Source organism: Neovison vison, chromosome 5, assembly GCF_020171115.1.
Source record: "Neovison vison isolate M4711 chromosome 5, ASM_NN_V1, whole genome shotgun sequence".
Taxonomy (NCBI): Eukaryota; Metazoa; Chordata; class Mammalia; order Carnivora; family Mustelidae; genus Neogale; species Neogale vison.
The window spans coordinates 157,110,145-157,135,282 of record NC_058095.1 but is presented as its reverse complement, the minus strand read 5'-3'; the positions used below and the strand labels follow the sequence as shown (position 1 = coordinate 157,135,282).

The window sequence follows — 25,138 nt, the reverse complement described above, 5'->3', positions numbered from 1 at the left end:
AGTCTGGGTGCAGAAGCTGAATAAATTCCCCCTTGGCCGCTGGCAGCGCAGGTTCCAAGTTGCAGACCCTGGGGGCGCAGGATCTTTTGCTCGTCCCCAAAGCCGAGGCAGTGGCGGCTGTCTGGGAGCTCCTGACCGCCAGAGAGGTTCCCAGCAGCGATCGCACACTGAGATTTTGCCGCCGGCCGGGGCTGGGAGTGCCCGGCTTGCGCGCACCTCTTTTCAGAGGCGGCTGTGGGTCAGGCGCGCGTCTGGGGCACTGAGAACGGGGCGCGGGTCCGTGAGCCCCAGGCTGGGCTTTTGCGCGCCTCTGTCCGGGGAAGAGTTTCGCGCGCGCGGCTTAGGCTTTGAAACAATGGCGCGGGTCAAGGAGCGCCCCCGGGCCTCTGTAACTCAGGGGAGCTTGAGGGACGTGCGCGCGCGTCTCAAGCTTTGTGGTAGGGCTAGCGCGTTCTGCAGACCGGCGCAGCTCCCATCCCCTCACAGGAGCCAGAACCCACGCGCTCTGGGGCGCGCTGGCGACTTAGGGACCAGGAGCCGGTTTCTCCGCCGCACTCTCTCTGCCTCCGCGCCGGGGAGGCCGTCTGGGACTGGGGACTCAAGCCCCTGTCCCTAGCCGCCCCGATTCCCACAATTTGCCCCCGCGATCCTTTGCTCTTTTGGAGTGCTTTCAACCAGTCTCCGAGTTACTGCTGGTCCCCAGACGCAGGGCGCTCTCGCTCCTATTGGGGTCTGACTTTCGCACCGGTCGCCTCTGGTGGCTCCCTCCCCCTTTTGTTTATCTTCCGATATCAGTCCGCCGTTCCCGCTCCGCTTGACCTGCCACTGGCGTCTTCTGCCCCTGTAGAGATCCAGACGTGTCTAATTCTGATCTCAGGCTGATTTCATGGGTGATCGGGGTTCTTTGCTAGGTAATCAGCTCACTTTGGGGTACCGGCTGAAAAGGCGCCTCCTCCTACTCCCCCGCCATCTTGTCCCCCCTTGCAGGTGAATTTCTAATGCTAGGATTCGAACATTGAGAAATCCCAGTCAAGTGATTCCTGTCTAGAGTAGAAAGCAAGGTCTATATCCAGCCCGATAATAAGACTATCAAATGGGAAGGTATGGACCCTGTGAAGAATGTAGAAATAAGGCAATTAAAAATACATTAATTCCAATGCTAAAGACCCAGCCGAATTTTGAAGCTACAAATTCATAATGATACCAATTTAGATAGGTCTGTGCCTTTTTTAGCCTCGCATAAAAAGGAGAAAGGCAACACTGAGACTGAGGCATCTCTGGAGATTTTCCAGGCTGGTGGAGCTGAGAGAGCTAGAGAAAGTTTTGGGGTTTTTGGTGCAAAATGGTGGTTTATTAAAGCAGAGGGACAGGACCATTGGGCAGAAAGAGCTGCTGCCCCAGGGTCGTGAGGGGTGGCTGCTTACATAATTGGGAGTTGGGGGAAGTAAGGAAAAGAGAATTTTCAAAAGGATTTTCTTATGTTAAAGAAGACTCACAGGATAGCTGAGGCCTTGTCTTTGTCAAGTTAAGGTTGTTTTTCCTTCTAGCAAGCCATTAATATGAAGATAGTTGAGAGCTTCCTGGAGGAATATTTACGCTCTACCTGCTTCAAGTGTCTGTCAGTGGGCTGCAGGTTATGAGGAAAGTGGGACCAAGGATTTAGGATTTCAGAAAAATGCTGGATAACTAAACATAAAATATGAAGTGTTACATGGTTATGATTGTCTCAAACATAATGATGGAGTCCATGCAAGATGGCAAGGAGCTATCAAACTAAGATGTCGGCTAAAATCTTCACAATGACATTGAACTCATTCTGTGTGAGGCCAGTTCTTGGGGAAGGAGTGTAGGCAGGGGTACATAGGAAGACCTGATGGAGAGATTAATGAATGGCAGCCACAGGGAGGGTCAGATGAGAGGATGTCTTAAACTGATGGAATATACTTAAAGGCTGTTGAGGAGTAAGAGACAAGTCATCTCTTCCTCATCCACATGCTATCCTCCATGAGCCATGTGGGACACTGGAGCATGAGCATCCCCTTCTAGAAAGGGCTGTAGAGGAAGCCATGTGCTGGGACAGAACCAGCTGAGGCAAGGACATAGGAAGCAGATTCAGTGAACAGGGATAAGTCAGCAAAGTTTTTCTTAAAGAGCCAGATAATAAACTTCACAGGCTTTTCAGGCCACATGCTCTTTGTCTCAGCTACTCAACCCTACCGTTGTTATACAAAAATGAGTGTGGGCTCAGAGTGGTGGTGTTCCAATAAAACTGTATTTATAAAAATAAGCAATTGTTCTCAACTTTGGCTTGAACTATAAGAACAGAGAATATGTCAACTAACATCTTTATGTGTTAAATTCAAATATACTAATACTAACAAAAATAATAACTGCCATTTGGGGGAGATTCTATTATGTTCCCAAGTACTTTAAAAGAATTCATTGCCCTATTTACTTCTTAAAATAGCTGTAATAACAGAAATTCAAGTGTATGGGCTATCATGATTCAGTATTTAAGGCAATAGCATAATATGATATTTTAGAAAGTTTATTTTTAAAATAGATCACACATGGCCCTGCGCTTTCAGAGAAATAATTTCTTGAGTTCCCACAAATTCCAGGATAATTTCAAAATCCAAAATAGGGATGCCTGGGTGGCTCAGTGGGTTTAGCCTCTACCTTCGGCTCAGGTCATAATCTCAGGGTCCTGGAATCGAGCTCCACACGGGGCTCTCTGCTCAGCAGGGAGCCTGCTTCCCCCCTCTCTCTGCCTGCCTCTCTGCCTACTTATACTTAGTAGTTATTAAGTACTTATTAAGTACTGCCTACTCTGTGATCTCCCTCTCTCTGTCAAATAAATAAATAAAATCTTTTTAAAAAATCCAAAATAAACCACTGTACCCGTTAGAATCATCTTGCAGTCTAAAAAATAACTTTTAAATACAAATTAAGCTGCTTAGCTTCTGTTATATAGCTGGAGACCAGTTTTGCTACTAACCTAAATTTAAAAATTAGTTAAGAAACAGGAAAAATTTTTCTTTGTTCTTTTAGGCTATGTATACACGTGAAAAGATGAATTTGCTTTCTTTAGTAAGAGTTTTCATTTTTAATTCTGATCTAAGATGGAACATTGTTAGTAGTAGTATACACAAAATCATTTTTTTTCCAATTTATTTATTTTCAGAAAAACAGTATTCATTATTTTTTCACCACACCCAGTGCTCCATGCAAGCTGTGCCCTCTATAATACCCACCACCAGGTACCCCAACCTCCCACCCCCCCGCCACTTCAAACCCCTCAGATTGTTTTTCAGAGTCCATAGTCTCTCATGGTTCATCTCCCCTTCCAATTTACCCAAAAGCACATACCCTCCCCAATGTCCTTAACCCTACCCCCCTTCTCCCAACCCCCCTCCCCCCAGCAACCCACAGTTTGTTTCGTGAGATTAAGAGTCACTTATGGTTTGTCTCCCTCCCTATCCCATCTTGTTTCATGGATTCTTCTCCTACCCACTTAAGCCCCCATGTTGCATCACCACTTCCTCATATCAGGGAGATCATATGATAGTTGTCTTTCTCCGCTTGACTTATTTCGCTAAGCATGATACGCTCTAGTTCCATCCATGTTGTCGCAAATGGCAAGATTTCATTTCTTTTGATGGCTGCATAGTATTCCATTGTGTATATATACCACATCTTCTTGATCCATTCATCTGTTGATGGACATCTAGGTTCTTTCCATAGTTTGGCTATTGTGGACATTGCTGCTATAAACATTCGGGTGCACGTGCCCCTTTGGATCACTACGTTTGTATCTTTAGGGTAAATTCCCAGTAGTGCAATTGCTGGGTCATAGGGCAGTTCTATTTTCAACATTTTGAGGAACCTCCATGCTGTTTTCCAGAGTGGTTGCACCAGCTTGCAACAAAATCATATTTTTATATTGAATATAAGTGGATAGTCTCATTCTCTTAAGTACTAAAACTTGAACAGTACTTTTTTCTTGTTATATAAAAACATAAATATAAAGGTGTATCTATTAGACTATACGTTTAACAGAAACTTATCAGCATAGTGTTATGCACAGAAGAAGATTAACAGTTTTAACAAAATTCCTCTCTTTTTTTTTTAAGATTTTATTTATTTATTTGACAGGCAGAGATTACAAGCAGGCAGAGAGGCAGGCGGGGGTGGGTGGGGGGAGCAGGCGCAGAGCAAAGAGCCCAAAGTGGGGCTCCATCCCAGGATCCTAAGATCATGACCAAAGCCAAAGGCAGAGGCTTAACCCAATGAGCCACCCAGGCGCCCCCAAAATTCCTCTTTTAAGAAAGTCACAAATTGATGGGAGAGCTAGCACAATGAAGCCAGCAATAAAGAACAGCATTTCTGGTCAGGAGAGAGGTTTGCTTTGTTTAGATCCAAGATGTCTCTCTGGTTTCCTGTTTCTCTATGGCAGCTGTGTGTTTGAAGCAGAAAGGCTTTCTTAAAGCATGGACTATTTGCCATCTTTCAAAAATTAATCTTTTCTGGAAGAGTAGCTTCTGTGTCCCTCTGAGGACATTTGGCTTTATAATATTTGTTAAAATAAAATTAAATGAAAGACCCATTTATTTAACTTCCAACAAAATCTGACACCCATATTTCACCTCATTAATCACAAGAAATGACCAAATTAAGAAAGTGACTCATTTGCCATAACAGCAGTCTTTCAGATTATCATTAAGTTTAATTTCCTTTTTGGAAAATTTTCATTAAATAAGCTTCTTCTGACAATAATATTTTTGGTCCTTTCTTCCAAAGGACTTGGACAGGACCCTGTTAGGTGAAAAACAATATAATAATGACCTTTTCAACTATTCCATGAACCATTTCAGAAGTTTACTGTTTATGTGGAATACTGAAGGTACACTGTAGGCTAAGAGCGGGGATTTACAGACACCTCTAGAGGGATGCAGATAAGCATTTATTTTGATGTTATTTAATCTGAATTTCATTTAGGAGAAGAGAGTTACCTGAACTGGATATCTTATGACTTGTGTTCTCTAATCTTCTTTTGTGACAAATTTGCATTCATTTTCTCATTAATATCCATTATGTGCCTATGGAAGTGTGAAATAGAGACCAAAACACAAATCTTGGATAGCATATTTCAAGTATCTTTCCTATATTTGGGCAGCATCTCTACCATTTTATCTTCTCAGACCCACATGGCACAATCAGCTCACTTATAATTTGTCACCTATAAATGCTCATACATTATTCATTGAATTAAAAGGGCAGAATGATTTCTATTGTTGTATTTACATTATGCATGTCATTTTCATTTGGTTATTTTTCTCCTTAGCCTCAGAAATTTGGCACTCATCTTACTGTTTTACCTGTTAGCCTCACAAATCCAATTGCAAGTTATTTTAGTAAACAAGCATTTTAAATCAATTTCTCATACTTTTCACTCTAAAAAAATATTTTCACTAGTGACATAGTTTCCTGGATACAAATATAATACTGTTTTTTTGGAATAACTCCTTTAATTTTTAAATCTGCATTCCATTATTGGTAATTTTCTTGAGGACAAGAGGATGCATTATGGTATATATGAAATGGCATGAGTATTATTATGAAATGAAAACTTGGAGAAGAAATAACAAAGCATAGTTCTTTGCTTAAAGAACTCATATAACCTGCATTCCTGAAAATAATGGTTAAAATTTGCTATAATGACATGAAACCAGATATATCTATAGGGGGTGCATTTTCAACAGGGAGTGAAAACACCTGTTAAGGGGTAACAATTGGTTTTTAGGGAGGCAAAAAAAAAATCTTACTCTTTCTATTTATAAAGCAGAGATAGGCATATGAAGTAGGTAGACAGATATATAACATCTGTGGTATTAAAATTCCATATGGGGTGGTGATTAGAAACAAAATATCTAAAAAGACCCCTGGCTGGGGAGGAGGGGTGTTTAAAAAAAAAAAAAAAAAGGATTGGAAAACACTGACTTGGGAAAATTGTAGGGAGAAAAATATTTGTTTTCTTCATGTACTGTTTCCAAGTTGTTTTAAGGAATGTGACAATATTTATGGGAAGTTTATCACTTAACTTCACTCTTGAAAAGATGAGTTTCAACTTGTAAGCACTCACACACTGTATCATGTGCTGCAGGGATCGGAGACAGAGGAAAGGTCCCATGGACCTTGTCCATGTGGGAGCTGCAGAGGGAAGGGGCACAGCAATGGCACGTGCCCTCCCAGACCAGTAGTGATGAGTGGGAATCCACCCTCCCGTGGGGTTGCACTATTGACTACCTGGGATTTGGAAGAAGTCTGAAAATGGACACATTTCTAGTTGATTCTTATGAGCACTCCTTCAGGTGTCTAGGTTCTGCTGGCAGCCCTGGGGCCTTCTGCCTTTTGTATGGCCAACAGCATGACCCTGGCAAGTTCCTCCCTGTTCAGCTATTGTCAAGGCTCAGTTCCCTGACATGGGCTGGAGCCACCCACTAAGAAGGGTTGCTACAGCTTCCCCCTCACTGTTCCACTCCACTGCTTCTGAACTGTGATATTCCTCTGAATTGAAATGCAGCACTAAACCTTCTGGCCTACATTAGAATACTTCATGAACATGTAAGCTAATTTGATTTTCCTAAATCACTCCTTTAATTCCTGACATAGTTCTTCCCTACACCAGAGTAATCCCTAGTTATAACCAAGTTACATATATTTTCATGTATAACAATTTTCATAAAAATTTTACCACCTTGGGATTACTGTTTCTCAGAGAACCGGAGTGTTAGCTTATAATAATTAACAAATTATGTTAAAATGAGGGATTGGATCCCACGAGTACTGGAATCAGGAACTCCAGTAGGAAAATGAGCGGGAATATTATTTACACATAATCACATAACAGTTTGCTAAATGCATTTTTAGTGGCTCTTGGTAGGTTTGAAAAGCACATAGATTTTCCCACTGAGCAAATAATAATGCAAATAGATCTAGCTGCATATTTAATCATGAATTATGATCCTTTAAAGAGACCATTCCATCTGTCTTTTGATAGCAAATGCAAAGTTGGTAAAGTGATTAGTTGTATTTATATATAATTTGACAATCTAGTTGAATATATTTCAGGTATTTATCAGTAATTCCCAACTTAAAAAAAAAAAAGACACTTTGATATGGATTTCATTCTTTCCTTTGGAAAGAAAGTCTGAAAATACAGGTGAATCCTAGAGAGAGATGTGTGGGTCCCTGTCATTGTTCCCTCCGCTAATACAATAGCCAGGTCCAGCTGCAGGTTGGACCATCAGGACAGACCCCTCTTGTTTCAGTTTCTCCAGTGATTCCCCCAATGGTCTTCATATTGTTACAAGTCCCAGACTAAGAAACCAGAGCTGGAGAAAACTCGCCTCTTTGTTAAAGCTTATGGCTTACATGTTAATAAATAAATAAATAAAACAAAAATATTTAAAACAAACAAACAAACAAACAAAAAACTTATGGCAGAGATTTGGATCCTCTGGCTGTCTGGGGCTGACCCTGCACAGGAGTTACACCTGCCTCGTGGTTGCTTGTGGTCCAGAGAGATCCAAAAAATCCCACTGATGTTGATGAGCCAGGAAAGGAGCCTCGCTAGAAGCTTAATTGTTTCCAGGTAGAGGCAGTTGGAAATGGATTCCACCAGCCTAGGATGAGCCTTGACAAAGGGCAGCTCCCTCCTTGCTGCCCAGCAGAGGACCATGGGTTTTTAGGTCACTTACCATAAAAATCACAGTCCCCCCTACAAGTTCTCATTTGTTACTGCTCAATAGATCCTAAAAGACAAAAAAAAAAAAAAAAAAAAAAAAAAAGCAGTCATGAACTAAAGATGAAACTCAGAAAACCAAGATGAACAAGTATAGGAGTTTCCCAAACAAATATAATTGGTGGAAGACAGGAGGGTTTGTTTTGTTTTGTTTTGTTTTTTAATGTCTCAAGCACAGGCAATTAAGACACAAAACAAACTTTCTGAAATTTTAGCTAAACTTTTTTTAAAAAAAGAGCTGAAAAAGGGTGTGGTTGACGTTAAGAAAGAATTATTAATACAGAAGATAAAGTGGTGGGAGACCTCAAAGAAATGGCAGAAATCATGAAGGAAAAAGCGAAAGAGACTAACCACTCTGATGTGACCAATACAAGCTCCTGGAGAAAAAAGAGAATGGATAGAAGAAAATTAATAATGAGAGAAAAATGTTCCTAAATTGAGGAAAAGCATAAATCAGTAGATTAAAAGGAGTCACTAAATCTCAGGGAGATTAAATGAAAAAAAAAAAAATTCCTAGGCATGCCCTGGTGACCTTCCTTGGTTGCAAGCATAAGGAAAAATGTTTAAGCCTCTCAGCAGGCTTAAAAAATCAGCAAAAACAAAATAATTGTACTGTGCATCAGATACAACTCATCTACAATATTGGAAGGTAGAAGGCAGTGAATTAATATATGTATAGACTATTGAGAGCAAAGAATCTGTATGCAGCAACAATAGTCATGTCCATGGTAAAAATGCATTTTGGTGGGTAATGGGTATTAAAGTATTAATTGAGGTATCAATTAAAGTATTGATATAATGATCACTGGCTGTTACATGTAAGTGATGAACCACTAACTTCTACTCCTGAAACCAATATTACACTATATGTTAACTAACTAGAATTCAAATAAAAAATTAGAAGAAAAAATGAATTTTGAATAGGAAAGCTTAAAAGAGTATACAACTTGTGATATTTATATGAGCAAACTATTCTAAAGTATGCGAATCATAAGTATATTGGAGAAATAGCAAAGGAAAAGGAGATGTAGACCAGAGAGGCTGACAAGGAAAGAAGAGAGTTAGGTGTCCAATCCAAATGAAAGATGACAATAAAAATGTCATACAAGAATCCTTCGGAAAAAAGTAGTTATGGTTCAAGAAACTGGAAGTAAATGTGTAAACAATCTCCAAAAAGGCAGGATTTAGGAAGGGGCATGATACTTATGAAACATGGGGTGATAGAAGCATGCTGTGTAGATGGTGGGGGTGTGAGGGATGTCTGAGCAAGCAAATTTGTGTGGGAGAGGAGCTTACAATTATTCAATTTTGATGCAATAATAAAAAAGGGTAGATTGATTTATGACTGTTGTGAATTGAACTGGAGGAAAAGGAAAGTAGAATGTCCAAATTAACAAGGGGGGAAGAAATTAACAACAGTTTCACCATGTCAGAAACGACAAGAAAAATTTATAGCAATGACATACAAAAAATTGGAAAGAAGACCAAGGCTAATTTTGGCACATCAAATATGCACAGATTGAATTTTCCTCTCAAAAGACCTAGAAAATCGGATTATGCTTAAACACAAACTCAAATAGTGTATTGATTATAGGAAACACATACAAGGTGGCCCCAAAAGGTGGCTGAAAATCATCTCTCGATGAAACAACTAAAACTTACAACTAAAATATTATTGTATTTTAAATGCTTATCAGGACATGCAAAAAATTTAGGAATATCCTCAAGGCCAAAAATTAAGTGTGATGTAAGTGCAGAACATGAGATGGGCACTAACACCAATGGCTACTCTGACGGCATTTGCTTATCTTTGTCATCTAAAACTTCCGATTTTAAGAGCTATAACCAGGATAGAAGAACCTGCGAAGGTGAGGTGCCAGAATAGAGACCCCCCACATAACATGGAAACCTGAGGTCTGTATTTCAGTGAAAGAAGGAAAAAGTCCACCCTCAGGAGGATATGATAAGGAAACTTTCAATTTTGACCTTGACTGCAGATTATTAGAAAAAGAGTAAGCTTTACTGAAAATGTGTCGACACAAACATGCCTACACATGGGGTTGGAGTTCCCATGGATTGTACCTACTTTCAAAGATGAAATAATACTTATTTTATTTGAGAAATTACAGATCATGCAAAAGATGGGAAACTCCACAATACATTTGAGAAAGCTAGCGTAAGCTGAACCAAAATCTTGATGATGATAGTACAGGTAAAATTATGGACCAATTTCATATATGACAATAGTTACAAGTATTATAAGTAACATGTTATTCAATAAAATCCAACAGGCTAGCATTACCATCTAAGATTTATTCCAGGAATATATAAATGGTCAACATCAAAGACTCTTGTAATATATTTCTTTGGCTCAGTAAATTAAAAGCTAAAATCCTGTAAGCAGAGCAGAAGGAAAGCCCTTAAACATGGTGGCAATTAATTACCAAAACCCACTGCAACCATTTTATATGAATGCTGGAAAATTTTCTTTGAAAATAAGAGCAAATTAGGGATCTCTCTTACTGCCAATTTTGTATTATAACTGTATTATAATACAGATGTAGCATTATAGCTAGTGAATTAATACAATTAACTCCTAAAGAAGTCTTGAAAAAAATCTTATCTTCATTTGCAGGTGAAATGTACATATTTCTATAAAACCCAGGAGGTATTATTTAAAATATTAGAAGAATGTAGTAAGGTGGGTATAGAAAATCATTATAGAAAAATCAATAGCCTTTTTACTCCACTGGAACTAACTAGGTGGAAATGGTAAATAAATAGAAATAAAAAGGGTTAAAAATGCATTTATGTTAGCTATCAGACTATTAAAGTCATAGAATTAAATTTCACAAGTAAACAATAACATCATTATGGGGGAAATTTTTATTAAAGAACATCATCCAAATAAATAGAAAAACTGTGTTTTTTGGATAAGAAGACTCAATAATAGTCCTCCTAAAGTCCTATTTTGCTTTAAAAGGTAAAGAAGAAGTTTAAAAATATAAAGGTAGAAACATGTGACCAAATAAAATTTAAAGTGGTTGTAGTAGAGCTACTGCCACCAAAGTTAAAAATCAAACTATTGACTAGGGAAAAAATATTTGCAGTTCATATAGCAGACAAAGATTAATGTCCTTAATATCAGCAATACAGAACACTGATAAGAAAGACAAAACACCACCACAGAAAATTGGCATGGTTATGAACAGGAGAATTGTTTTAAAAAGAAAAATCTAAATGATCAATACACATATGAACAGATAAGTTAGTTTGATTAAGTCCCATTACATCTGGTGATAGTATAGATTTAGGACAAGAAACCCTTTCCTATCTTGCTAGAAGGCAAAAGACTTATAACATTTTGAAAGTAATCCCTTAATATTTTCTACAATTTTAAACATGCAAACCTGTCCTTTGCCCCAGGAATGCCAGCTTTGAGAATGTATATGTAGATACAAAAGCCCAATAAAATACTGATATTGTGTAAGGATAGTTAGTGCAATCTTGTTTTAGAAGTGGAAAACTGTTTAACCATTTTTCCTGATGATTCCTAATCAAGGAAATCCAAACCTTCAATAAATCAGTAAGGAAAATGTTGAACCAAATAAACATTGAAGACTTCTGGGTAAGATGGCAGAGTAGGGGGACCCTAAATTCACCACGTCTCAAAGATACAACTAGGTAACAGCCACATCAGTGTAAATAATCCAGAAAACAACCTGAGGACTGGCAGAACAGACTCTTCACAACTACATGGAGAGAAGATACCACATTGAAGAGGGCAAGAAGAGCCTCGGAGATACGGTTGATAGCTAAATTAACCTGAGGGACTGACTATCCATGGGCAGGAGGGAGATACAGCAGTTTGAAAAGCACATGGGATTTATGGGAGGGAGATTTGTGTATTAATCTTAGAGCATGTGCTAGAGGGGCAAGGGTCCTTGGGGGACTTCAAGAACAAAAGAGATGGCAGGTGCAATTCCCTCCCCACCCCCAGCCTACACACTTACACACCTGTGGGAACCAACATGGGAACAACACTATCCACCTAATTTGCTAACAGTATGTCACACCCAAGCATTCTCCTGCAGACCTGCCCTTTCAGTACACACTTGACCAAAGCCCATCAATGAGTGCTACAAGCCTGGCAGTATGTAAGCAGCCCCACAGGGATCAGCATCACCCCAAAGAGACTCCTACCACAGGGAGAGGGGAAGGACACACACATCAGTCCAACTATGACACCAGTAGTAGGTTGGGGACAGACATTCTTGTCTGACTACCGGCCCCAACCACCAATGCAAGGTTCTCAGGGGACAACACAGGGTAACTTCCCTACAGTTTGGTGCTACTGCATCTCTGGAAAATGCCTAGTCTGACTCAACTCAAGCCTTAGGCAGCCCCAGACTAGCATATTGACAACACAGGGACTAAACCCTGCCCAAAATAGGCAAAGAGAAGATTGCAGACAACAGGACTGAGAGCAAAAGAAGCTCAGCCATAACACTAGAGCACACACAATATACATAAGAGACAGACTTGAAGCACCAAGTTCTGGTGAGCAGGAACATTGCACTGCAGGGCACTACAGAAACTCTTCTTTATAAGGTCACTACTTTTAAGAGCAGGAGATATAGCTAACTTTCCTAAGACAGAAGCAGATACAGAGAGTTAGACAAAATGAGGATACAGAGGAATATGTCCCAAATGAAAGAACAGGACAAAATTACAGCAAAATAATTAAATGAAATGAAGATAAGTAATATCCCTAATAGATAATTTTTTTCCAATTTATTTATTTTCAGAAAAACATTATTCATTATTTTTTCACCACACCCAGTGCTCCATGCAAGCCGTGCCCTCTATAATACCCATCACCTGGTACCCCAACCTCCCACCCCCCCACCACTTCAAACCCTAATAGAGAATTTAAAGTAATGGTCATACAGATACTTACTGGACTTGAGAAGAGAGTGGAGAATGTCACTAAGGCCCTTAATAAAGAGAAAGAAAATGTGACAAAGAGCCAATCAGAAATGAAGAACTCAATAAGTAAAATTTAAAATAAATCAAATAGAAAAAATAGACTAGAAGAAGCAGAAGAATGAATCAGCAATTTGAAAAAGAGTAATGTAAAGCAATCAAGCTGAACAGGAGAGTAAGAAAAAATAAATAATAATAATAAAATGAAGATAGGGGCGCCTGGGTGACTCAGTGGGTTAAGCCTCTATGCCTTTGGCTCAGATCATGAACTCAGGGTCCTGGAATTGAGCCCTACATTGAGCTCTCTGCTCGGCAGGGAGCCTACTTCCCCCTCCCCCTCTGCCTGCCTCTCTGCCTATTTGTGATCTCTCTCTGTCAAATAAATAAATAAAATCTTGTAAAATTTTAAAAAAATGAAAAAAGGGAATTCAGCGACATCATTAGTTATAATAGTATTTGCATTAGATAGAAATTAGATTAAACAGAAATTAGATTAATTAGAAATTAGATTGCAGTAGAAGAAAGAGAAATGGGGACAGAAAATTTATTTGAAGAAAAAGTAGCTGAGAACTTCTCAAATTTGGAGAAAGAAACAGAAATCCAGATTTGGGAGACACAGAAAGCCCTCAACAAAATCAACCAAGGAGGTCCACAACAAGGTACATGGTAATTAAAATGGCAATAAGTAGTGACAGAGAATTTTAAAATCAGCAAGAGAAAAGAAATCTGTTACATCAAGGGGAAACCCTATAAGGTTATCAGATGATTTTTCAGCAGAAATTTTTCAGGCCAGAAGAAAGTGTCATAATATTTTTAAAGTGCTGAAAGAAAAAACCTGCAGCCAAGAATACTCTATCCAATAAGGCTATCATTCAGAATAGAAGAAGAGATAAAGAGTTTCTGAGACAAACAAAAGCTAAAGGAATTCATGACCATTAAACCAGCTCTACCAGAAGTGTCAAAAGGGATGCTTTGAGTGGAAAATAAGACCATAAGTAAGAGCAAGAGGAGCAAGAAACACAAAAGCAGTAAATTTAAGTATCTATAAAAATTGGTCAAGAGATTCATGAAATACAAGGATGTAAAATTTGACACATATACCTAAAAATACGGAGGGGAGAGGAGTAAAGAATGTGTTCAAGAGGAAGGGAGGGAAAACTGAACGGGAAGAAATCAGAGAGGGAGAAAAACCATGAGAGATTCTTGACTCCAGGAAACCAACTGAGGGTTACAGAAAGGAGTGGAGTGGGGAGTGGGAGGATGGAGTAACTGGGTGATGGGTGTTAAGGAGGGCATGTGATTTGATGAGCACTGAGTGTTATACACAACTAAGGAATCATTGAACACTGCATCAAAATGGTGTACTATATGCTGGCTAATTGAACTTAAATTTTAAAAAATAGAATGGGTTCAACCTTAATGAACCATCAATGTAATATATTCCTAAGATGTTAGATGCAAACCGATTGATAACCAAAAATTAAAAGCCAGTAATATATATGCAAAAAATAAAGAAGACTCCAAATATATCATTTTAAAAAGCCAGAAAACTCTGAAAGAAAAGAGCAAGAAAAGAAAGGAACAGAGAAGAACTACAAAAACAACCATAAAACAAGTAACAAAATGGCAATAAATACATTTCTATCAATAATTACTTTGAAAGTAAATGGACTAAATGCTCCAATCAAAAGACATAGCGTGACGGAATAGATTAAAAAGCAAGACCCATTTATATGCTGCCTATAAGAGACTCACTTCAGATACATCAAAAGTAAAGGGATAGAAAAGCATTTATCACGCAAATGGCAGTGAAAAGGAAGCTGGGATAGCAATCTTTATATTGGACAAAATAGACTTTAAAACAAAAACTAACAAGACACAAAGAAAGACACAATATAATCATAAAGGGAACAATTCAATAAGAAGATATAAAAATTTTAAATATTGCACCTAATGTGGGAACCGTCCAATTTTCCCAACACCAGTGGCGTTGTTGAAAAGAAACTATTTTTTTACATTGCATATTTAATCTTTTGTCATAGATTTATTAACTATATAATCATGGATTTATTTCTGGGCTCTCTATTGATCTATGTGTTTGTTTTTGTGCCAATATCATACTGTTTTGATTACTACAGCTTTATTGAATATCTTGAAATCTGGGGTTGTGATACCTCCCAGTTTCTTCCAGTTTTTCAAGATTGCTTTGACTATTCAGGGTCTTTTGTGGTTCCATATAAACTTTAAGATTGTTTGTTCTAGTTATTATTACTTAGTCCTTACCAGTCTGTATGCTTTTGATTTCTTTTGCTTGCCTGATTGCTGTGGCTCAGACTTCCAGTACTATGTTGAGTAAAAGAAAATGGACATCACTGTCTTGTTACTCATCTTAGAAGAAAATTCTCAGTTTTTCACCATTGAGTAGAATGTTACCTGTAGGTTTTTCAAATATGGACTTTATTATGTAATATGAGTGGGGAAAAAAATCCCTTCTGCTAGAAAAATCCCTTCTGTAGAAAAAAAGAGGGACGCACTCCTCTGTTCCTATTTTCCATTAAATCATCTGGTATCTTCTCAAAGGGATATGTTTGGCTAATTCTAACATTCATTTTTGTGCTCTTTAATTAGAAGTTAATTTTACATTACACACTTTAATTCCAGTTGCAAACTTCTTTATAAAATGAGTATTCTTACCCATAGGACAAGTAAAGGAAAAATAACATGCTGTGTTTATAAGTGTATTTTATAACATTGATGTTTGTAATAGCAAATTCATAGAATTAATGCGATATATTAAAAGGTTGTAGTACTCATTTATTAATATATTAATATTCATTGTTAATTTTCTTAATGCAGACATAAATCATATTAATATATTAATTTATGTGTGTGTGTATATATACACACATGTAAATTGCTTGATATATAATCCATATTTCTTTGCTCATTTATGTGGTCCCATAATGAGATCTACCCTTTTTTATTTTAGTTTACGGATGCTTAGTAATATGTAAATAATTTTACAACATGCCATGTGCATATATTTAGAAAATATAACTTATGGAAAAATGCAGCCTTTCTGCATATACAATATTCAATTAAATAGCTTTTAAATAAATGTCAAATAATGGGTAATAAAAAAATAACACAAACATTTAACAAGTTAACACATTTCATGGATTGCTCAAGTTGTATTTGGTCTGCTATGGTCTGTTGGTGTTTTCCAAAACCATTTTTTTTTAACACGTCACTCTAGATCCTTGTGGGCTTTTCATTTTATGTAATAGCTGCTGAAATTCAAATACTAACACATGTATGAAATATTTTTAAATAAATTATAATTTTAGGTTCCAATTTCACTGTCTCTTTGTTCCTCCAGGTGGCTTTTACAGTACTTTTTGATTTGGAAGCACTTCTGAAGATATGGTGTTTGGGATTTACTGGATATATTAGCTCATCTCTCCACAAATTTGAACTGCTACTCGTAATTGGAACTACTCTCCATGTATATCCAGATCTTTATCATTCTCAGTTCACATACTTTCAGGTAATATGAGGAATGTCTGCTTGTCTGTAGAATTTTTTTCTTTCCAGAAAAAATACCAGTCACATTATAACAACTATACAGAATTGTATTAAATGGTTATATATAATTATTATAGAATAAACACAAACTTGAGGTAAACCCAGTGACATCTTCAATATCAAAAATAGTGCATTCATAAATTATCATTGTATTTCAAACTTCTAAAAATGCACAATAATAAAGGGAGATATTTTAGATGAAATTTTCTCCTTAGATGAAAAAAAGTGCATTCCAACTTCACTAATTTTATTTATTGGCAATTCCAAAGCTGTTATTTTCAGAGAAATTTTAATTTCAGCTGCCAAATTACAACTTGAATCTCCATACTTCTGGTATCTCAGGAAAGGACATGAAAACATAATTCACAAAAATGGTAACAAATATCCTACAAACATGGGTGAAAAGCTGGGCCTCTAGTAATTACTGCCAAACATACTGAAATCACAGAGGATATCGTGGGTCAAGCCTTCAGTATATCAGCATCTTTGGAGATAAATCCCTTGTCATTTGTCAGGTTATATCCTTAGGCTTGTTTATCATAAGGGAAGGGACCAGGGCAAGAGATATACGCACTTTTAAAGCCCTCAATATGAAATGTACTTCCCAATCATGCCATTATATGCTTTTGGTGCTGCTGTCTAGCTTTACAAAATCAACAAGAGCATTTAGTACCTGCATTTGATAATTAGTGTAGATGATTATAGGAAACATACCTGATAATCAAAACAACAAGATATCTTTTACAAACCTATTAAGTCAACCAAATTAAGAAAAATATGGTACCTATTTTTAATTTTTTTTTTATTTTTTATTAACATATAATGTATTATTAGCCCTAGGGGTACAGGTCTGTGAATCACCAGGTTTATACACTTCACAGCACTCACCATAGCACATACCTTCCCCAACGTCCATAACCCAACCACCCTCTCCCTCCCCACCCCTAGTAATGCTCAGTTTGTTTTGTGAGATTAAGTCTCTCACAGTTTTCTCCCTCCGGATCCCTATCTCAACAAGGATACATACACATTCAGGGTATTAAAATTCCTCTAGTTTCTCACAGAAAACTTTTTAGTGAAAAGTTAGAAATACATTAAAATTTTAATGCAAATATATATATTTTGAAATTGTGAGAAAAAATGGGAACTTTTAAAATGGTAAACATTTGAGGAATAGCTTAGGAAGTCACATGCATATTTAACCATATAGTAATGACTATCATAAATTTGTGATTACTTAGAGACATGATTCATTTATCTCTAGTTTTTTCCTACTTGTCTATTTTCCACAAAATATCTAAAATTAGTATGCATGGTTCTAATCGTTTTATATAGATAGAGACATAGTTGAATAATATTCTGTCAATGAAGTTTGCAACTTCAGTGTTGTCTTTGATCCTGAATTATAATCTAAAATCATTTAATTTACGTTAATGGTTAAGGGATTTTCATTTGTATCTCTCTATACATGACCATGTTTATATTTTTCTAATGAAATTATTAGACACTACCTCACTTATAATATGGTTAAAATATAGATCTCTAGAGAAGTTCTAGTGTCACAAGGATTTTTGCAAATTCATATATAAGAGCCCACTGTCCTGAGCAGATTAGCTCTTCATGGGCCCACTCTGGTCTCCCTTGTGGGTCCTTGGACTTTTTATCTGACTGGGCCTTTCCTCATTATGTTGGCAGCATGTCTTCCTTTAGTGATTTTCACATTTTTATATTTAAGTGAAGTCAACAGTTTAGTACAAAATGACTCCCTTTATAGTGTCAGTTATCTCTGAGAGCAGTTATTGGTGTTATTCTCTATTTATTCAAGTTGATATTTACTGAGCACCTACTATGTTCCAGGCACAGTTCCAGATATGGAGGACAGAAGTGAACAAGCAGGGAAAAGCCCCACCTCAGGAAGCTTACATTCTAGAGGGCAGAGAGTTCACAAACAAGTACACATAAGAAAGTGGAGTAAAGAGCTGGAAATATTATAAAGGAGAAACAAGGGCAAAAAGGATAAGGGCTGGGGACGGGGTGGGGGTGGAGCCTATTTTAGGTAAGTTGCTCAAGGCAGCCCTCTCTGGAGAAGTCGCTTTTGAGCAGAGACTAAACGAAGTGAAGGGATAAGCCAAGAAAACCTCATGGCACCTTCCTCAAGTGAAAACATGTTTGATGTGTTTAAAGAAGAGAATAAAGGCCAGTGTGGTTGGACTGAAATGAGTATAGCATGCTATTGCCCAGTAGGAAGAAATAGTTTCACAAAATGCTAAGGTTCTGACATACCCAGGTAATCCTGATGACCTTGGTGAGTATTTATTGTGCATTTACTATGTGCCAGGCACCATGCTGAGAGCCTTGTGCTGTTTGTTACTCACCACTGTCCTGTGAGACAGAGAGCATACATGAAACTGAGATCCCAAAGTTGCCCAAGACCACATAACTAGCAAGTGACAGAAACTCATTGCTAAGAAGTTTAATTTTATAGTCTAAATTTCTAGCCATGCAATTTTTCAAGTATCTCACTTGTAATTAACAGAGAGATCTTTAAAATACAGACTTAGAAATATGACCAGGAAAATGGGCTTTGGAAGTAACCACAAAATGTTTTATGGTGCTTGTCTTTCAGAGTATGGTTCACTTTATTCCATATCTGTAGGAACGCAAAATCTAAAGGCTTTATTGGATAAACACAGTGAAAAGCATATTTATCCCCAAATAAATGAAAAGGCATAACTAGAGTCATTGATAAGGATTTTGCCTTTCCAGGGATGCGGCTTACACCTTTGAAAATGCTGATCAAATCGGCCATGTAGAAGTCATGTTAAGTTCTGCTTCCAGCTAATGAAATATTAATTTATCAAAGTTGCACAGATGTGCAGATGCTGTTTTATTAGGATTTGGGATAGGACTCAAAATTACTTCGACAGTCTTTTAAATATGATCTTAATACAAGCCGTATTAAAAGCTGAGCTATAAAGCCAGTTAAATTGTTCCTGTAAACTTGCCTGGACTCAGCTGTTAACAATTAGATACTGAATCATTTATGTCTGAGAATAAAAAATCTGTAAGAATGTGAAATCTTTCCATATTGTTATTCTGGATATTATGTGAATGTTAGTATTTTAATAGCACTTATGATAAAGCTATTCACTTGTCATTTGGAAAGATGGCCTGAGTATTGTATGTTCTGATTTGGAAACATAGGTAAATTCCAACAGAAAGACTGATAGCTTAACCATGTATATAGCACAATGCTTACTTGGAACAATATGATTTTTCACAGAAATTTTCTGGTTTTTTCAGTATTATGTGAAGGAATTAAAATTAACAAGGATATATATATTTTCAACTTCTTTAAATGTTGTCCTTTAGTTTCCTACCCACGTGGCTATATTTGTATTCTGTAGACAATAAGAATGATAAAATTCATCATCAATATTTCCTGTTAATCCAAGTCCTAGGGGAGTAATGTGGCTTCAGGTACAGCATGGTGCAAAAGCTAAAATGGTATCATAGGAACTCTGTATATTTACTCACCTTTCTTCTGTGTCAGTATTATTAAGCAGGCTTCCCCATATAGTGTCAAAGATGGCTCCCCAAAGCTCAAGGCTTCCGTGGTGCTTACAGTAATGCCAACTGGGGATAAAACATGCCGTGTGTTACAGATCCAACAAAAGTTCCAAGGATGACTCAGGTTGTTGTAAATATTCCCTTCAGGCCCAGATTGTGGGCATCATGGAGTCCCTTCTGGACCTCATGGACCAAGTGTGGAGCAGGAATAATTTGCCAAAGGAAAATTGGAAACTGTAGGAAGCTAGGACTGTTGTAAGATTACAAACATATATATGTGTAAAAATTAAAATCTAGGTTTTAAAGTACTTCCTGTTCTTTTCTATATTGAAAATAGACTATTCATTTTTCTTCTTCTAAGAAGACTTCACAGGCACCTACAGCTCTTACCAAATCGTCTTAGACAACCTTATGTTATTATATTTGTACTGACCATATTTTATCTATGCCCAGATCACAGTTTTCCTTTTTCTGTTCCCTATCTCTAAGTCTTTGATTTGCCTTATAATCAGTGGTATGCCACAGTTTAATTAAAGCACTTTTTCTTCTCAGAGGCACATTAAAAAAATGTTGACATCTTAGACTTAAGGAAGAAATTCTGTTTTTCCATGCTTTACACTTCAATTTTGGATTATACACGAATTTATACTTTTAATCTTATAAATACGCCCTTAAGAGCTATGCTTTGTAAAAACAAAACAAAAAAAAAATTAAGCTATGCCTTTGTATTATACTGTCTTTGCAATTATAGGCATTGCACCTTATTTGTCTGACACGATGTCTGGCACATAATAACCAATATTTGTTAAAGTGAGTGAGCAAACAAATTTATTAATTAATAAGCAGCTATGGGGGGGTTGCATTTATATACTTGCAAAACACCTGAGCATGCGTATGTGTGTTTAGATGACAAGCTAAGCAAATATAACAAAGATCAAAAGTACAAGTCTTACATAAGACAGAAGTTTGTTTCTCTCCAGTAGTTGGTGGTGTCCAGGGAAAGTCAGTGGCTCTGCTCCACATGGTCATGCAGGAATCCAGCTGTTGAGGTGGATTGAAACTGTCAGCCTCCATACAAACCTTCTATTTCCGGTCCAAAGGGACTACTCCATTTGTTTCTATTTCCCTGCTGAGGAAGGCATAAAGAGTAACCAAGGCAAGCCAATTTACTTCAATGGGCCAAAAGTTGCAAATATTACTTCCTTTCATATTCCATCAATATGAACCCAGTCCCCTGGCCACAGCTCACAAATGGGGCTGGAAAATGTGGTCTAAAGTCCCGGCCAGCCACTTGCTAGGCTAAAATGCCAAAAGCTCTGTTATTTAAAGGAAGGATAGGATGGATATTAGGGTATCAGTCTCAGGCATAAGTAAAGTCAAGCGGAGAAAGACAACTATCATATGATCTCCCTGATATGAGGAAGTGGTGATGCAACATGGGGGCTTAAGTGGGTAGGAGAAGAATCCATGAAAGACTCCTTGTTAACAGACTTTTTAAAAAATGTCTTACCTATGATAATACATAGGAAGCTTTATTCTATGCGTTAATATAGCTAATATTGAGCTAAACATTTTCTTCTACATTTGAACATTAGGGGAAAAAATCACTTTAATTTCAACAACGTGTTTTAGGTAATAGCACTTTGAATCCCCCCATTGCATGTCAAAAAGCCTCAGTTTTCCTACATTCATTTGGGCTCTGTCGAGTTCTGGCTCTCAGGCTCTAAGAGCTCAACTGAGATCTCAGTTATGGTATTGTTGTTTTTTGTCTATAGCTGCTCAAATGGAAAAGTATGATTTTTACGAAGTCCTGTGAAAAATGAGGTTTCAGTGTGAACTTATTTAAGATTCAGTGTAAAAAAATGATCAAGTACGTATGTTTTTCTCTCACACAACAGGTTCTTCGGGTAGTTCGACTTATTAAGATTTCCCCAGCACTAGAAGACTTTGTGTATAAGATATTCGGTCCTGGAAAAAAGCTGGGGAGTTTGGTTGTATTTACTGCCAGCCTCCTGATCGTAATGTCAGCAATTAGTCTGCAGATGTTCTGCTTTGTTGAAGAACTGGACAGGTTTACAACGTTTCCAAGGGTAAGAATGAAAAATGCAGCCAATTTAATTCCTTCTTCCTATTTTTACAATAATGGTTAACATCAAAATAATTTCCCTTTAAGAGTGGTTCAGAAACAGAGTCCTAGTTTTGATAACTTGGAATAATTTAGTTTTGAAATTTAAAATAGTCTCCTGCAGGGTGCCGGCATCTGAGCACCTTTTTAGCATTGTCAAGTTATACATCAGTTCTTTAAATTCTGAAAATAGTCTGATAGAATGAGATGCTGAAACTAGTCAAGATGAAAGCTAGGGTTCTTAGCACCTATAGATGAAAATAGAACAGAATTTTTAAATAGTTTTTTGTGTCTGTGAGAGTTACCATTTTAAAATCTGTTTTATAATTCATATATTTTTATGACAAGTGTAATCTAGAAGGGGGATTTGATTTTCAATTTAATAAAATTCATAAACTCTTCAGATTTCAAAAGTCTGTAGAAGATTGTCCAGTTCACGCTGCTGCATTATCATTAGAATTCACTTAGGCTAAGAAGGAAGTTAAAAATCATCAATTCATAAACAGAACTCATAGAAAATATAGCTCTAATCAAGGATTCTGAAATTTAACTCCGTATGGATTTAGAAACATGAAAAAATATAATGACCAAGACAAAATATATATATTTTTTTCACCATAAGCTGAACTAGTAAAGCCTATTATATGGGAAGGATGATCTTGGGGTTACAACAGGATGTAATGCATTTTTTTTCAATAATCTTTGAGGATAAAGGTGTCTATACTCAAGCTTGTAGAATAATAAAGCCTGGGTGTTTGTTTAATCTTGTGCTAAATTGTTACATATCACCAAGCATTTGTTGAGTACGTCTAAACAACCAGGCAATTTTGGTGATCTTCGGACAGAAACACAACTATATCCCTTATCTTCAAGAAATTCTCAGTTGAAGGGGGTGCCCTGTTAGTAAACATGAAGCATGATAAAAGCAAGCTCAGGTGTTCTGGGAGCCCAGAGGTAAGGGCTGTAACCAGGACTGGAAAAATCCAAGAAGGTTTCTTGAAGGAGGCAGTCACTAAAGAACAGTTGTAGGTAGCCACATGGAGGAACAACACAGTGTCCCAGGTTGGGGACAGCATATGCAAAAGGTCTGAGGTGAGCCAGTGTGAGAGAAGGACATAAGACCAAGGAAATTTTAAGTGGGATGAAAGTGTGATTGTGTTTAAATGCTGTTGAGAAAGCCAGTAGAGGGTGAGGTTGAAGATGTATGAGCCACAGAGGACAGTGGCAAAAGTTTCCAGAAACAAGAGTCCAGAGCCCTGGCACAAAGACTGGTCTTAAATAAGTGTTTACTTGTCCTGTGTCTGGGTGGTGATATACGACAGCGAGTGAAATCTAAAGTCACAGCGAGTCTTTGGTCACTTACTGCCATAGTGCAAATAACAGGCCAAAATAAGCACTGGCTCCCAGCATTCACTGAACAACACTGAACAGCACGGGGTAGCCGTCAGGTGGGAAAGCACAGATGTGGCCGGAGGGATAGAGAAAGATGCCTCAGTTGAGGCCCCTGGATGATGCACCCTCGGACTAGAAGCACCTGGGCTAGGAATATGGCCGTGCATAAATGCATGGCGGCCTGGAATGGAGGGCTATCGAGTTTTTACCTCCAACTCCTCCCTCATGAGGAGGCACCTTCCTGGTGCCTGTGGTCACGCCACAGGGGATGCAGTTGGCCTGGAGCCAGATTCTTCAGCAGGAAGTTCACCTGTTCCTGCTGGGATGAGGGTGCAGGGGGAGGGGGTGGGGTGTGATGCAGACAGAGATGACAGTGACGTCACTAAGCCCACCTTCTCTTAGTCTGCCCCCTCATGGGGGAAATGAAAATTGCAGATTGCCACTTTCAGAAAAACACTGAGACTGTCATTATCACAGTTCATCTCTGAGACCAGGTTAATTCAACACACAGTTTTGAAGGTCCACTAAGGGTCAGCCATTGTTCTATGAAACAGGGAATTCTAAAAAGAAAACCACCCTTAGTTCCATTCTTTATGTACACAGTCCTGTCTTAATTTCAAGTCTTTTACCATCTCCGCTAATCTCACATTACTGATTTTATATCTCTTCCCCCAAAGCTCTTTGAGCCAGATGGTTTTGGATTTCATAATATTCCAATTACTATAAGCGTGATATCACCCCCTTATTGATCGGAATTGTTTAAGTCAGCACCCTGTCATCAACACACTAGTGCTTCTTTAGCAAAACATCCACCTTTGGACAAAGAAAGAGAAATAAGGACAATAAATGAGTTTTGGGTCAGATTGGATTCTGCTACTAAATGAGCTCCCCAAAAAAAGAGAAAGAAATATTTTAGGTATTTTCAAGAATTTTCGAATAGTGAAGCTGTGTATTGGGGCTGTGGCATGTGTAGGAAGGCATTGCAGATAGTGTGCACTTCTTGTCTTAGAGATCTGATTTCTTGTCACTCCACCAGCACTTTTCAGCTGTTTGACACTGGCCAAATTATTCTTGGAGCTTTTATTTTTTTCACATCTAAACTCCAGGTAAAAATAGTATTTTGCCCATAGCATTGTGCATATTGAATCATATACAAAAACAACCCCACTCTGGACTTGGCGTTTTTCAAATGTTATATTCTAGGGGCGCCTGGGTGGCTCAGTCACTACGCACCTGCCTTCAGCTCAGGTCACGATTCGGGGTTCTGGGATTGAGCCCCACATCGGGCTCCCTGCTCAGAGGGAGTCTGCTTCTCCCTCTCCCACTCCCCCTGCTTGTGTTCTCTCTCGCTGTGTCTCTTTCTGTCAAATAAATAAATAAATAATAACACATTGTTAAAAAATCTTTTATCCTATGTAATATCTTTGAGGCCAGTATTTTGGATTCTGTACGAAAGACCAGGCTGCTTCAGAGCTATCTGAGTTAGTCCCTTGGGATTTGCTCTATTTTCCAGCCATAATAGTAATCAAGTAGCATTACATTTTCAGGTCTCCAATTACTCAATTGTGTCTTTCTGCCTGATTACTTTGACCATCTTAATGAAAGCAGCCCAGCAACTACAGGGCCCCCTAATCAGTGATTCTGCGGCTGACAGGGTTGACAGCCTAAATGTGTGA

The 25,138-nt window shown here is 37.9% G+C and overlaps 1 protein-coding gene across 3 annotated transcripts in view; it reads left to right on the top strand.

Annotated features, from left to right (window-relative positions):
• NALCN (sodium leak channel, non-selective) overlaps nucleotides 1-25,138 on the top strand; it is a 316,125-nt gene that overhangs the window by 140,585 nt on the left and 150,402 nt on the right. For all 3 annotated transcript variants that reach the window (XM_044250049.1, XM_044250048.1, XM_044250050.1), the window contains exons 12-13: nucleotides 16,170-16,337; nucleotides 21,844-22,035. In XM_044250049.1, the coding sequence (XP_044105984.1) occupies nucleotides 16,170-16,337; nucleotides 21,844-22,035 (360 nt within the window). The remainder of the gene's footprint in view (nucleotides 1-16,169; nucleotides 16,338-21,843; nucleotides 22,036-25,138) is intronic.